Source organism: Lynx rufus, unplaced genomic scaffold, assembly GCF_022079265.1.
Source record: "Lynx rufus isolate CCGP_SWC_20201006 ecotype Redwood Valley unplaced genomic scaffold, mLynRuf1.p SCAF_8, whole genome shotgun sequence".
In the NCBI taxonomy this organism is placed as follows: Eukaryota; Metazoa; Chordata; class Mammalia; order Carnivora; family Felidae; genus Lynx; species Lynx rufus.
Genome location: NW_025814896.1, coordinates 16,304,217 through 16,318,068, shown reverse-complemented (window position 1 = coordinate 16,318,068; position 13,852 = coordinate 16,304,217). Strand labels below are relative to the sequence as shown.

General features: G+C 47.2%; 1 protein-coding gene across 1 annotated transcript; it reads left to right on the top strand.

Moving 5' to 3' along the window:
• Positions 1 to 490: 490 nt before the first annotated feature.
• R3HDML (R3H domain containing like) lies at positions 491 to 10,402 on the top strand. The gene is made up of 5 exons (XM_047067703.1): positions 491 to 748; positions 3,686 to 3,804; positions 3,928 to 4,060; positions 5,605 to 5,720; positions 10,270 to 10,402. Exons 1-5 carry the CDS (start codon positions 491 to 493, stop codon positions 10,400 to 10,402), a joined length of 759 nt encoding a protein of 252 aa, XP_046923659.1.
• Positions 10,403 to 13,852: the final 3,450 nt, after the last annotated feature.

The following is a 13,852-nucleotide window of genomic DNA, read 5'->3' as shown; positions in this document are numbered from 1 at the left end:
CCGATTCTTCCTGTGTCTCACTCTCAACCCCCAAAACACAGCAATTCAGGGATGACAGGGCCTGGCAGTATGCCCCGGGGAAGGTTGGCCCTGCCCTCTGAGGGCATCGATGGAGCCCACTGGGAGCAGGATTGGTGAAGAGGGTGTCCGGGCTGGAGAGGACAGGTGTCGGTCTCCTGGGCTCGTGGGATGGGACCCTGGCTTTGATGCCAGCTCCATCCGTATCACACGGCCTGATCAGGATTAGCTGCTGTCCGGGCATGTCCCTCCATCGCCCGATCCACTGAGTCCACTGGGGTGGGAAGGACAGGGTGTGGGGGCATCAGGACTAGAGCTGAGTCAGGAGATCTTTGCCAAGTTCCCAGGGGTTAGTTAGCACCCTCGGGGTGGCAGTGCTGGAGAACGCTCAGGGTTTGGTGCCCTCATGCCCACCCCCTCCAGGCAGCCGGCGCTGACTGCACGAGGTGACGCGTGACCCTTCCAGCCAGCTATGCCCCTGCTGCCCAGCACCGTGGGCCTGGCAGGCCTGCTCTTCTGGGCAGGCCAGGCAGTGAACGCCTTGATGCCCAATGCCACCCTGGCACTGGCCAGGACCGAGGGCACAGCCGTGTGGCCCCTGAGTGGCCTGGGGGTGCCCCGGTACCGGCGGAAGCGCCACATCTCTGCCCGGGACATGAGTGCCTTATTGGATTATCACAACCACATCCGGGCCAGTGTGCACCCACCTGCGGCCAACATGGAGTATATGGTGAGTTCCCGTGCCTTCCCCTGTGCCCTTTCCAGCAAATGTCAGTCAACTCATCGTGTTCTGGAAGGGCTGGACCACTTGCCAGCCTGGCACCACTAGCCAGTATCTCGGTGTCTGGGTCCTGTGCAAAGGGCAGGAATTACTCTCCCCATTTGATAGATGAGGACACTAAGGCCATGCGCACAGGTTGTCTTGGGAAGTGGGGTCAGCAGACTGCTGTTTATGGGGCATCCACTGTGTGCCTGCACCTCACCTACACATAACCCTGAGGGTTCTCCTCTGCCTTCGACGTGGAGATTGCAGTCTCCTTTATCCAAATAAAGAAACCGAGAGGCAGAGATTTGCCAAAGGTCATCTGGTTGGGATTCTAACCCAGGTCAGCCTGCTGCGAAGGTTGTGGTCTTAACCAACACAATACCTTGCCCAAGGATTTTGGCTCCCTGCTGGGGTCTGCAGGGGGTGGGTGGCTGGAGGGGTCCATGCTATTGTCTCTTTGCGGTAGGGGTCTGATGGACACTCACAGACTGTACTCAGCAGGCCTGTGGGGGGAGAGTTTGGAGCAGCGGGGACTGGTACCTGGGGTCTCAAGCTGAAGAAAACTGGCAGCTGAGCGGCTGAAGAAGCTGAGAGATGTTCCCTTAAGGAGGCAGGACCAGGGGCTGTCACCCCAGCCCCACAGAAGCCAGACTCTCAGAGTGGAGGAGGGGACTTTCTCTTTATCACAGTCCCTCCCCCAGGACCTTTGTCTCAAACCAGCCTGGAGAGATAGGCTTCTAGCCCACCCACAGATTTCTTTACAGAAAGAGATGGCCAGTCTCCCCGCTCCAAGACAAACATGTGCTTCTCAACAGCCTGCAAATCCCTATGCTTTTGCAATGTGTCCATTCACTTAGGTAGTAACCGCTGCTCAGAGGTAGGCAGTACGCTAAGCCTCATGGAGATGCTGAGAACAGGACGGAAAAGGTGTCTTCCCTCATGGGGATGATAGAAAACAAACATCCACAACATAACAAATGGGTAATACAATGTCAAGTAGGCATAAGGTGTTGGGGAAGGGCGGGGATAGGAACCAGAACGGCAAGCAGCTAGAGGTGGGGGAGTCATTTATTTGTTCATTGACTGACTCATTCATTTATTAGCACAGGGGCTGGCACACGGAAGGTCCTCCATTTTTCAAACAATGACACATTTATTGTGCACCAGCGTGTGTGTAAGGCACTCATCCCAACGAGTGTTTAATTGTTGTATGCGTGGTGGAACAGAGAGAGTGAAACAGCTCGCCATGGACCCCAGCAGGGTCAATGAATGTGGGTTTGATGTTAGCATGCTCTTTCCCTCATTTTACTCCTTTGGTGCACGAAGGAAACATTCCTCTGCATTCCCTAAGAGTGCCCGTTGGACAACCCTGGAAACATGTTTGGACCCCTCTCTTGCTATCCCTGTGGCTTCTTCACTAGCTGCTTTCTGCCCGCAGGACAGGCATCTGACTAAGCATCCTTTGCCCAAGGAATCCTTTCTCTCCCACAGCCTCCCCAAAAGTTCCCGTCGCCTGTTTCACATGCTCACACCCACCGGGATCGTAGTGATTGTTTAATGTCTCATTTCCTTGCTAGACTGTCGGTTCTGGGTGCCTAGAAATATTGTTCAGTATTTGCTGAGTGAACAAATATGATGAATGGATGAATAGTATTCTCAGAGAATCCTAGGAAGTCAGAGTGGAAGGAAACTGGTATTTTTCTAAAAAAGTGGTCCTTTTTCAAGTTATAAAACTTGCGGCAGTCACACATTGGAAAATTATGAAGCTGTTGGGAGGGAGGAGGGGGTTATTCTTTATGTGTTGATGTGGAATAGCCACTAAGATAACCTGTTTGGTTGAGCAAAAGCAGCCAGGAACCTGAGAGAAGGTCTGGTTAGCTGCCATTTGTCAACAAAATGTATAACTTTTATATTAAATACAATTATATATTTATATACACTTATATAATTATATATACTTATATAATTATATGTATTATATATAATCATATATTTTACATATACTTATATAATTATATGTATGCATGTATATTCATGTATATATACTTGTACAGGTATAGAGTGTTTCTGGAGGAGGATGCCTCTGTGGGGCAGGACAGGTGGGGGAGGAAGTCGAGGATTAAGATGAGAAACTTTCGGGGCGCCTGGGTGGCTCAGTCAGTTAAGCGTCCGACTTCAGCTCAGGTCATGATCTCGCGGTCCGTGAGTTCGAGCCCTGCGTCGGGCTCTGTGCTGACAGCTCAGAGCCTGGAGCCTGTTTCCGATTCTGTGTCTCCCTCTCTCTCTGACCCTCCCCCATTCATGCTCTGTCTCTCTCTGTCTCAAAAATAAATAAACGTTAAAAAAAATTAAAAAAAAAAAGATGAGAAACTTTCTACTTTTCCTCCTTTAGGCATCTCACATATTAAATTTGTGCATGTTTTCACTATTCAGGAAAAAAAAAACCTTTTGAACTCAAAATGCTTAATGTTAAAATAAACACATTTTAAAAATACAATAAATAAAATAATAAACCGGTTCCCTCCCCGTCACCCTGGGCTCAGTCACTTCCAGGGACTGCTAGGAACTCCCACACAAACACCACAGAGCCCGCTCAGAGCCGAGAGCCCCCAGCCTGAAGTCCAGTAGCGGGAGTGGGGGTGGGTACCAGACGAGGAGTGGGAGGTCAGGGTGGATCTTGGCTCTGGTGTGGACTTGCTGTTGACCTTGACGTCATAGGCCTTCTCTGACTCTTAGTTTTCTGATTTGTCCAGTGGATTTGGTGCAGGGTTCCAAGCAGATGGAGGAGAAACAGGACCAGGACAATGCCCATCTCAGGACACCGCTGGGATAGCGGTTCCCCCTCCTCCCCACCCACGCCAGTGCCGGCCCCAGGGAAGTTCATGGCCTTTCTTTCCCCAGGTCTGGGACGAGCGGCTGGCCAGGTCTGCCGAGGCCTGGGCTACCCAGTGCATCTGGGCCCACGGGCCCTCACAGCTGATGAGACACGTGGGCCAGAACCTGTCCATCCATTCTGGCCGGTGAGTGACCTTTTTCCCTTCGTCCTCTCGGTCACTCGATGAGGTCACGGAGCACGGTGGTGGTGGCAGGGTAGCTCCTCCATTCCCCAGCCAGTGTGCCTTCCATCTGCTCTGCCTCCCCAGGTACCGCTCGGTGGTGGACCTCGTCAAGTCTTGGTCTGAGGAGAAGCGGCATTACTCGTTTCCGGCCCCCAGGGACTGTCGCCCACATTGCCCCTGGCGCTGCAGCGGCCCTGTCTGCTCCCACTATACCCAGGTACCCCTTTGTTGGGAGGAAGGGCCGAGGGAAAACAAATCCTGGGAGCTTAGAAGAAGAAGAATGTGGTGGGACAGAAATTAGAAATAGACCAGAGGGGGTGCCTGGGTGGCTCAGGTGGTTAAGTGTCTGACTTCAGCTCAGGTCATGATCTCTGGGTTCGTGAGTTCGAGCCCCCGTGTTGGGCTCTGTGCTGACAGCTTGGAGCCTGGAGCCTGCTTCAGATTCTGCCTCCCTCTCTCTCTGCTCCTTGCCTGCTTGTATTCTCTCTCTCTCAAAAATAAATAAATAAACATGAAAAAAATAAATAAATAGAACAGAGGCTCTATGGACTTCCTCTCACACAATAAGCATATTCCTGGAAGGTTGTGTGTATGTTGAACTGAGCTAATTGCATCTTGCGTTGAGTGTCTTGTGTGGGCCCGACCAGATTGTTTGACCCCCAAAATGGAGATGTGTGGTCTGACGAGTTCAAGAATGCTTTTGAATTCAATAGGTCCAAACACTTTCTAGTATATTCTAAGAACCCCACTATCTTAAAAAAGTGGTAAAATAAAATGACAAAATTGTAGTATATTTTGAGTGCTAATATTGAATATGTTACCACTTGTTACACATAAAAATATAATGCCATGTAATGTAGGAAATGGGACCGAAAATTCCCATCACAGGACCAATATTTTCTTTTTCTTCTTTTTTCTTTTCTTTTCTTTTTGAGAGAGAGAGAAAGAGAGGGAGAGAGAGAGTATGCATGAGTGGGGGAGAAGGGCAGAGGGAGAGAGAGAAAGAATCTTAAGCAGGCTTGATCGGGGCTTGATCCCACAACCCTGGGGTCATGCCCTGAGCTGGAATCATGAGTCAGACGTTCAACTGACTGAGCCACCCAGGTGCCCCAGGACTAATATTTTCTTTCAGTCTGTCTATCTCTCTGTGACTCATTTGGAATTAATGTCAAAACTCTACATTGGAGACCCTCTAGGAAATATGGGGCCTAGGCAATGTCTTTCCTGATATCCCAGAGAACATTATTGCCTTCACTTTACCAAAGAAACTGAGGTGCGGAGTGGTGAAATGACTTGCTCAAAGCCACACACTAGTGATGCTGAGATTCTGATCCAAGGCTGTTTAACTCTAAAGTTTGTGTTTTAACTGTAACACAATAATGATTTTCAAGCGGTAGTCACTAGGAAACAAAGAAAGAAAGAAAATTAATAGAACGGTATAGAAAATATTAGCATATGTCACACATGAAAATATTAAATATGGGTTCACAAAACTTGTGTTCCAGTTGTGTGTGTGTGTGTGTGTATTTTGTGCACTAACAATTCGAAATTCATTCCTTACTGTTGGTTGTAGTAAAAAAACAAAAACCTTGAGAAACATTATAGCACAATGTGTCTCCAGGAACAGGAGGCAGACGGCTTCCCAGAAAGACTTCACGTAATGCCCACACCCTGAACCACAGCCAGGAGCCTCCCCGTGCCAAGGGGCCTGGGCCCCCCTGAGTTCTTCTCAAAGCCTCCCCTGTCATTGTCCTTCCTCAGATGGTGTGGGCATCCTCCAATCGGCTGGGCTGTGCCCTCCACACCTGTGGCAGCATCAACGTCTGGGGCAACACCTGGCGTCAGGCAGTGTACCTGGTCTGCAACTACGCCATTAAGTAAGTGCAGCCCCCAGGCAGGGGGCCGTGGGGCACAGGGGTGGACCCTGAAGGTGGAATGGGCAGAATTCAAAGAAACCTCAATACCATACAACTTGGTAGTTTTAGAGTCAATTGATAATTCTTTTTCTTTACCCAAATTGCAAAAGTGATTGGGAGACAGAGGACCAAGTCAGGTGGATAGGCAGCTGCGCTGATGAAGTCAATAGCAGAGAAAGTGGTTGAGATGTGCCAGGCAAGCAGGCTTGCAAATAGCTCACTCTCAAATTGGACCTGCACACCGATTGACTGGGGACACCTGAAAACCGCAGTCCTCTTCCAGTAAGTGCATTGCTGGCCCCTCCAAGCTTGTCACAGGAACAGAGCAACTGAGAACACACGCTCCCTGCGGCCAGGCAGATCCCAAGGGAAAGAAAGGAAGGCTAGAACGAGCACATTCAGTTCCTTCCTCCAGACTCTCCAATCAGCTTGGTGGGAGGGAGGTCACGAGTGGCCTTCGTATGTAAGCCTCTTGGAAACATGGAGAAAGAGGAATGGAAGTTACAGCCGACTTACACTATACAAATTTGCCAACATTATAGACTCTCATATAAAAACAAGAACAGGGGCACCTGGGTGGCTCAGTTGGTTAAGCATCTGACTTTGGCTCAGGTCCTGATCTCATGGCTTGTGAGTTTGAGCCCTGAGTCAGGCTCTGTGCTCACAGCTCGGAGCCTGAAGCCTGGTTCCGATTCTGTGTCTCCTTCCCTCTCTGCCCTCCCCGGCTCATGCTCTGTCTCTCTCTCTTTCAAAAAACTAAGTAAACATTAACTAACTAAATAAACAAAAACAAGAACAAATTCTAAGTAAACATAATATTTAGAATTTCAAAATCACATGCTGATAATCACCTTTTACTCTCAAGTAGTCCTTAGCCATTTACAAAATATTTTCATCTCGTTATCTCATTGAAGAGATGAAAGAGAAAGAAGGAAGAAAAAATGAGAGTGATACTGGGAAACTTTTTTCCTTTTTTTAAATTTTTTTTTCAACGTTTATTTATTTTTTGGGGGGACAGAGAGAGACAGAGCATGAACGGGGGAGGGGCAGAGAGAGAGGGAGACACAGCGGAAACAGGCTCCAGGCTCCGAGCCATCAGCCCAGAGCCTGACGCGGGGCTCGAACTCACGGACCGCGAGATCGTGACCTGGCTGAAGTCGGACGCTTAACCGACCGCCCCTCCTTTTTTAAAAGAGTAAGAAATTGAGGATCAGGGAGGTTAAGTAACTTACAAAAGTCACAAAGCCAGGAGGTAGCAAAGCTGTTTGAAACACAAGTCTTGATTTCAAGTCCTATGTTCTTTTTTGTTTTTCAGTTTATTTTTGAGAGAGAGAGAGTTAGAGAACAAGCTGCAGAGAGAGAGGGAGACAGAATCCCAAGCAGGCTCCATGCTGCCAGCACAGAGCCCAAAGCAGGGCTCAAACTCACACAACATGATATCACGACCTGAGCCGAAATCAAGTCGGAAGCCCAACCAACTGGGCTACCCAGGTGCTCCTCAAGTCCTATGTTCTGTCTACTACATTATTCTGATATTCTGGAAGTCATTGGTAGCCTGAACACAAATTCTCAAGCCCTTTACCTGTTAATGGTGACATCTATTAACAAAGTATCAGCCCAGCTTTATCAGACACAAAAACACAAAGCAAATTTCGTTACAAATGGCCTAAGGGGCTATTCCAATTTGCTGATACATCAAACTTTTGCAGCATTAACAGCATAATTGTTAAGATTTTTATTATCTGGAGTCAAGACTGTCAGGGTTCAAATTTGTGATTTAACTTCACTTCTCCATGCCTGTTTCTCCACTTGCAAAATGAGAATAAAATAGTACCTACTCATTATTACTGAGAGAAGTAAATGATTTGACCCAGGTAACACCCCCGGGCTCATGATAATGTCAGAATATATGTTAATGCTTACTGCTGCGACCACATCTGGGTTTAATGTCCAGCTCTACCACGTGCATATGAAGACTTTGGAGAAGGCATTTCATCTCTACAGGCCTCACTCTCCTCTTTTAAAAGAGGGCTAATCCTGGGGGAAGTTGGGTAGCTCAGTTGATTGAGAATCTGACTTCGGCTCAGGTCATGGTCTCACATCTCATGAGTTTGAGCCCCACATCGGGCTCTCCACTCTCATCGCAGAGTCTGCTTTGAATCCTCTGTCTCCCTGTCTCTCTCTCTCTCTGCCCCTAAATAAAATAGGACTAATCCTACTTACCTCACAGAGCATCACAGCACATAGTTGCCCACAGTACATGCTTAGTAAATGGTGGCCACGATTATAACTAGGTTATAAACTCTTCGAAATAGACCTAATTCATTTCTATATCCTTTTACTACAATGATTTCAACCCCCTTTTTTAAAAGCAGAAATTTTTCCCCAGTGGTTAAATTAAATAAAAAAAAAAAGAATGACTTTTGTTCCATCACCCTCAGGTGTCCCCACCGCCCCCCCCACCGCCCCCAAACTTCCAGAAGCACCTTTTGAAAACTATGGACTCACAGCATCTGGCACAAGTCTTGGTGCCCTATAGCTGCTCCTGAAGTGTTTGTTGAATGAATAAGTGAGTGAACTCCATATAAAACCAGAAATGCATACTTTACTAAGCACTTTGGCTGACTTTATTTACAGTCGTTCAACAATCACTTTTGGAGGTAAAAGGTATCCTTTCTGCCCACAATGAGTATTCATATGAAGTGCGAGAAAATAAGGCAAAGTTAACTAACAGTGGTGAGATGACGAGGCAGTCATGAGCAAGAGCTAGGGAATGATTTTAGCCCTTGAGAAGAGGAGGGAGAAAAAAATCTGTGGGCTGGGATGGGGAAGAGCGGGTATGTAAGTTGGATCTGTTGGAGCAGTCTGGAACACCTGCCCAAAAGCTGCACATGTGCTTCTGTGAGCTGGGGGTCAGCCAACTATGGCTCATGGCCAAAATCTTGCGTGCTGCTAGTTTTTGTAAATAAAGTTTTATTGAAACACAGCCACACCATTTATTTACATATTATCCAGGGCTGGTTTCAATGCAGTAGAGATAGACGGCCCACAAACCCTAACATATTTACTATCTGGCCCTTTACATGAAAAAAATTGCCAACCCTGGGGCACCTGGGTGGGTCAGTTGGTTAAGTGTTTGACTCTTGATTTCAGCTCAGGTCATGATCTCACAGTCATGAGATCAAGCCCCACATGGAGCTCTGCACTGACAATGCAAAGCCTGCTTGGGATTCTCTCTCTCTCTACTGCTTCTTGGCTCATGCATGCCCACATGTGCGCATTCTCTCTCTTTCTCAAAATAAATAAATAAACATTAAAAAAAAAATTGTCGACCCCTGCACAGTCAATGGGAAGCCACTAAAAGTTTTTGAGCAGGAGAAAGTGATGAAAGTGGTTTGTTTGTTTTTAACAGCTTTATTGAGATACAATTCACATACCATACAACTCACCCATTTGAAGTGTACAATTCAATGGGTTTTGGTATATTGTTACATTATTAATTTTTTTAAAATATGTGTAACATAAGATTTGCCATTTACCATTTATCATTTTTAAGCATACAGCTCAGTGGCATTAGTTACATTCACAATGCTGTGCAACCATAACCATTATCTGCTTCCCAAACTTTTTCATCATCCCAAAGAGAAATTCTGTAAACACCAAACAATCAACTCCCTATCCCACTTCCTCCAAAAAGCCATCATGGTCTCTTGAAAGGACTAACTCAGGAGCACGTAGGATGGATTTGGGATCCGGCTGTTGAAGAAACGGACAGCAGTGGCCATGATGAGGCTTCAAGGGCATGTGCCCCCATGATTGAATTATACTCGTCATCTGATTATTCTAGCTTCTATTTGCACAGCACTTTTGAAGGTCATAAAGTGTTCACACATTTTTGCAGATATCATTTTATTTATTTATTTATTTATTCATTCATTCATTCATTCATTTTGAGAGAGAAGGAGGGGCGGGGAGGGGCAGAGAGAGAGAGAGAGAGAAATCTCATGCAGGCACTGTCAATGCAGAGCCTGACGCAGGGCTTGCTCTCACCATGGCGAGATCCTGACCTGACCCGAAATCAAGAGTCGGACACTCAACCGACTGAGCCACCCGGGTGCCCCTCATTTCTTTATTTCATTCAGAAGAAACGAGGTGGTTTATTCTGTTACCAGCTGGGCAGAATCCCGGACCAGAACTCAGAGCTGCCTGAGTCAGGGATGGGAGGTGGGGTGGAGGAAATAAGAAACCCAACACTTACTGAAGAGTCGCTTATTCGCCAGGCATGGTGCTGGGTGCATGCACACAGAGCTCCCTTATTTGATCTTTGCTGCATCCCAGTGAGACAGAGGAGTCTTCTCTTGGTTTTATAGATGAAGAGACCAAGGCTTACAGACGTGACTTGCCCAAGGTCGCATAGCCAGTCAGTGGCGGTACTGGGATTTGGAAACCTGTGTGAACGTTGCCCCCATAACTCTCTGTCCCCATCTCCTTGGGACCTTTTCTCTTCCAGGGGCAACTGGATCGGCGAGGCACCATACAAGATGGGGCGGCCGTGTTCTGCCTGTCCCCCAAGTTACCAAGGCACCTGCAGTAGCAACATGTGTTTCTCTGGACTCAAATCCAATAAGCTTCTGTGGTTCTAAATTTCCCCCAGGCCCTGGCGGCGCCTCTGGCCTCCTCCAGAGGATCGCTTTCCAAAGACCAGGTCAAAGAATAATTGTTTTTTTAAAGGACATAATTGGGCTCACTCCACTGATCTGAATTTTCCCTCCTGACTCCTTCCATTCCCAAAATGTCCAGCATGTGCCTGAAGAAAACAACCTTTTCTTTCTTTCTTTTCTTTCTTTCTTTCTTTCTTTCTTTCTTTCTTTCTTACAGCTTTCTTCTCTCCAACTTCTGGGAAAGAGGCCCATATCTTTCATTGACTCAGTGCTCAGAGAGCCAGGGCTAGATGGGGCTGCCTGGCCAACTCTCAGGTCCCAAACCCACAGGTCTTTGTCCATCCAGTGAAGGGTATTTCTGAAACGATCTTTAGCCTGAAACCCACTTTCATCCACTCAGTAACAGCCAAACTTTGAGGACCTGTGGTTCACTCCCATTGTGTGTTACTGGAGCCACCTGTCAAGCTCCCCTTTTACAGATGGATACACTGAGGCTCAGAGGAGGGTGTGACCTACTGATGGCTTCACACTTTGTCTGCAAGGGCACCCAGCTGGGAGCTCAGGTCCTGACATGCCCTACAGGCTGTCTGACTCCTCTCTGAGTGCCCAGATGGAGTGCAAAACCAAAGCTCAGCCTATGCCGCCTGAGAGAATTGTCTTCTTCTGAGCCTGTCTTTTTCTCTACCACTCCACATGTTGGTCTGTCTATCTCTCTCTCTCTCTCCCCCACATCCCATAGAGCCTCATTCTCATTCCCATAAACCATTTCCCCTCTCCCCGCCCCACTCCACCCAGATATCATAACACACAAAAGTCCTTTTGTTTCCAGAGATAGTAAAATCTCCCCCACAGACCTTGCCCTCCAGCTGGGGACCACTCCCTGCCTGACCAGAGAACACTCCATTCAAAGACCTGGATGGAAAAAACAGCCCCTTTCCCTAGACTCCTTACATCGTGCTGAATGGAGTGAGTTTTCTTCCCACTGGTCATTCCCACCTAGGCCACGACCTGTGCATGCCAACACCTCTCCACCCTCTGTCCCGGGCCCCCAGTAAAGTCCTTTGAGATCTGATGTGGTGGCTCTTTCTGGTTCCTCCTTCTCTTAGGTCTCAGAAGGGGTCAAAAAAGGAAGGAAGGGAATTGAGGAGGGGGAGATGGAGTGAGGGCAAAACCAGCTCCAGAGGAAGACCAGGAGAGGGGGCTAACGGCCCCTCAGTCCCTGTTTCGTGCCAGGAACGATGAATAGATCAGCGTGCAACTGCATGTGTATGTATTACTGTTCCATTTTACTGGTGGGAAAAGTGAGGCTTAGGATGAGTGCCCATTTCCAAATGCGGGAAACAGGTGAAGGGGAACAAGTACACTGCTGTGAGTTTATTATTCGCAGATTATATCCCTCCTACTTTTTTTTTTTTTTTGGATGGAGTATTTTCATTTGTAAAACAGTGGTGATGATAAATGTTAGTTTTTTAAAAAAAATATTGGGGCGCCTGGGTGGCTCAGTCAGTTAAGCACCTGACTCTTGGTTTCAGCTCAGGTCATGATCTCACAGTTCATGAGTTCAAGTCCCGCATCAGGCTTTGTGCTGACAGTGTGAAGCTTGCTTGGGATTCTCTCTCTCTCTCTCTCTCTCTCTCTCTGCCTCTCCCCCATTCGTGCTGTGTCTGTCTCTCTCAAAGAAATAAATAAACTTAAAAAAATTATTAACGTCCTTATGTTGGGGGGAAAAGGCTTGCCACCCTATGCCAATTTCCCAAAATGTTCTGGAAATTTAAGTGGCATGAGATCCCCTGAATTAAAAGGTATGCACAAGGTTATATAGCTAGTAGGGAGCAGACGTAGGATTTGAATTCAGCTTCATCTGCTCTTAAAGCCTGTGTTGTTTTGACATTGCCTTCCTGTGTCCCAAGTACCAGAAGAATGGCAAGGACAATCACTGGCATCTATGAACTGTTTAGTCCACGCTCAATCTCATTGAATTATCACAGCTATCTTAAGTGATAAGCGCTGTTCCCATCTGCCCTTTACAGACATAAAAACTGAGGCTAAAGAAGCTGGATTTGAATATGTTCTATGTGACTCAAAACCCCAATGTCTTAACCCATTTGCTCTCTGCTTCTCAGCTAAGAAGGGAGAAACTCAGAGACTGGACAAAGGTAGGGACGATTAAGCAAAAAGTGACATTGTAGGGGCGGGAATTCCAGGTGACCTCCCGGGCTTCCCTCTCATGAAACTGCCCTTGAGCAGAGCCTACGCTGACCAAGAAATGAGCAGGTTGGGCTTGCTGATGCTAGCCAAGCCCTGGACCCTGCAGACCCAGGGTGAGGGCTCAGGGTGAGAGCTCAGGGTGAGAGGAGTTGCCATAGCATCCTGGTTTGTTACTTTGCTGTTCCCACTGAAGGGCAACAGTGCTTCCCACTTTCTCCTGCAAGAAATCTGCAGGAACATTGAAGCCTCTGTAGTATTTTACTTTTTGAAGATTTTCATACCCCAACCTCATTTGGTTGCTCATTCACCAGCTGAGATTGTTAAGAGCATAGACTCTGGAGCCGGACTGCCTAGGTTCAAATTTAACTTCAGGGCTAAGTGTGCTTGGGTAGGTTATTGTGAGCTCTCAGTGCCCGTCTCATCTGTAAATGGGGACACTAATAGTATCTGCCTCATGAGGTCCTTCAAAACATTAAATGAATGAACACATGGACAGCACTTAGAACAGTGTTTGGTATATAGTAAGTACTATAAAAGTGTCAGCTCTGAGCACAGTGGTCACTAATATACAGATCAAGGTGGAAAAACTATGGCTCACAAGCCATACCCGGCCCACTGCCTGTTTTTATAAATAAAGTTTTATTAGAACACAACCAAGCTCATTTGTTTTTATATTGTCTGTGGCTGATTTCATGCTCCCACAGCAGACAGGAGTAGTTGCAAGAGACCGCATATCTAAAACTCAAAATATTTACTCTCTGGCCCTTTATAGAAAATGTTTATTGACCCCTGAGATCTATAATGTTCCCAGGCTCCTAGAGCTTGTAATTCCAGTGTGACAGGGAGGCATTAAACAGAAGATGAATACAAATACTTTATTGTAATGGAAGTAAGTGCCATCTGGGAGAAGAACAGGGAATTACAGGCTCCCATAAGGACAAGGGGGCAGGAAGCTAGGGGAGAGAGCACAGGGCTTTGTCAGGTTCTAAAAGACGCCTGCTGGGTGAGAGGGAAAGGGAGTGAACTGATCCTGGGAAGAGAGGCAGGGCCAAGTCAGGCACAATCTTGGAGCTTCACTCAAGGACAAGGGGGAGGCACCACAAGATTCTAACAGTGGGAGGACATGTCAGATTTGCATTTGAAAAGATAATTCTGGCTGCATTCAAGGGGAATAGACTTGACAGGGTCAGAATGGATCCTGGGATCTGGGTGAAAGGTTATTTC

Coding starts and splice junctions, on each gene's coding strand:
- R3HDML (XM_047067703.1), top strand. CDS start 491: ATGCCCCTGCTGCCCAGCACCGTGGGCCTGGCAGGCCTGCTCTTCTGG. Junction 749..3,685: donor CGGCCAACATGGAGTATATG/GTGAGTTCCCGT, acceptor TTCTTTCCCCAG/GTCTGGGACGAGCGGCTGGC. Junction 5,721..10,269: donor GTCTGCAACTACGCCATTAA/GTAAGTGCAGCC, acceptor TTTCTCTTCCAG/GGGCAACTGGATCGGCGAGG.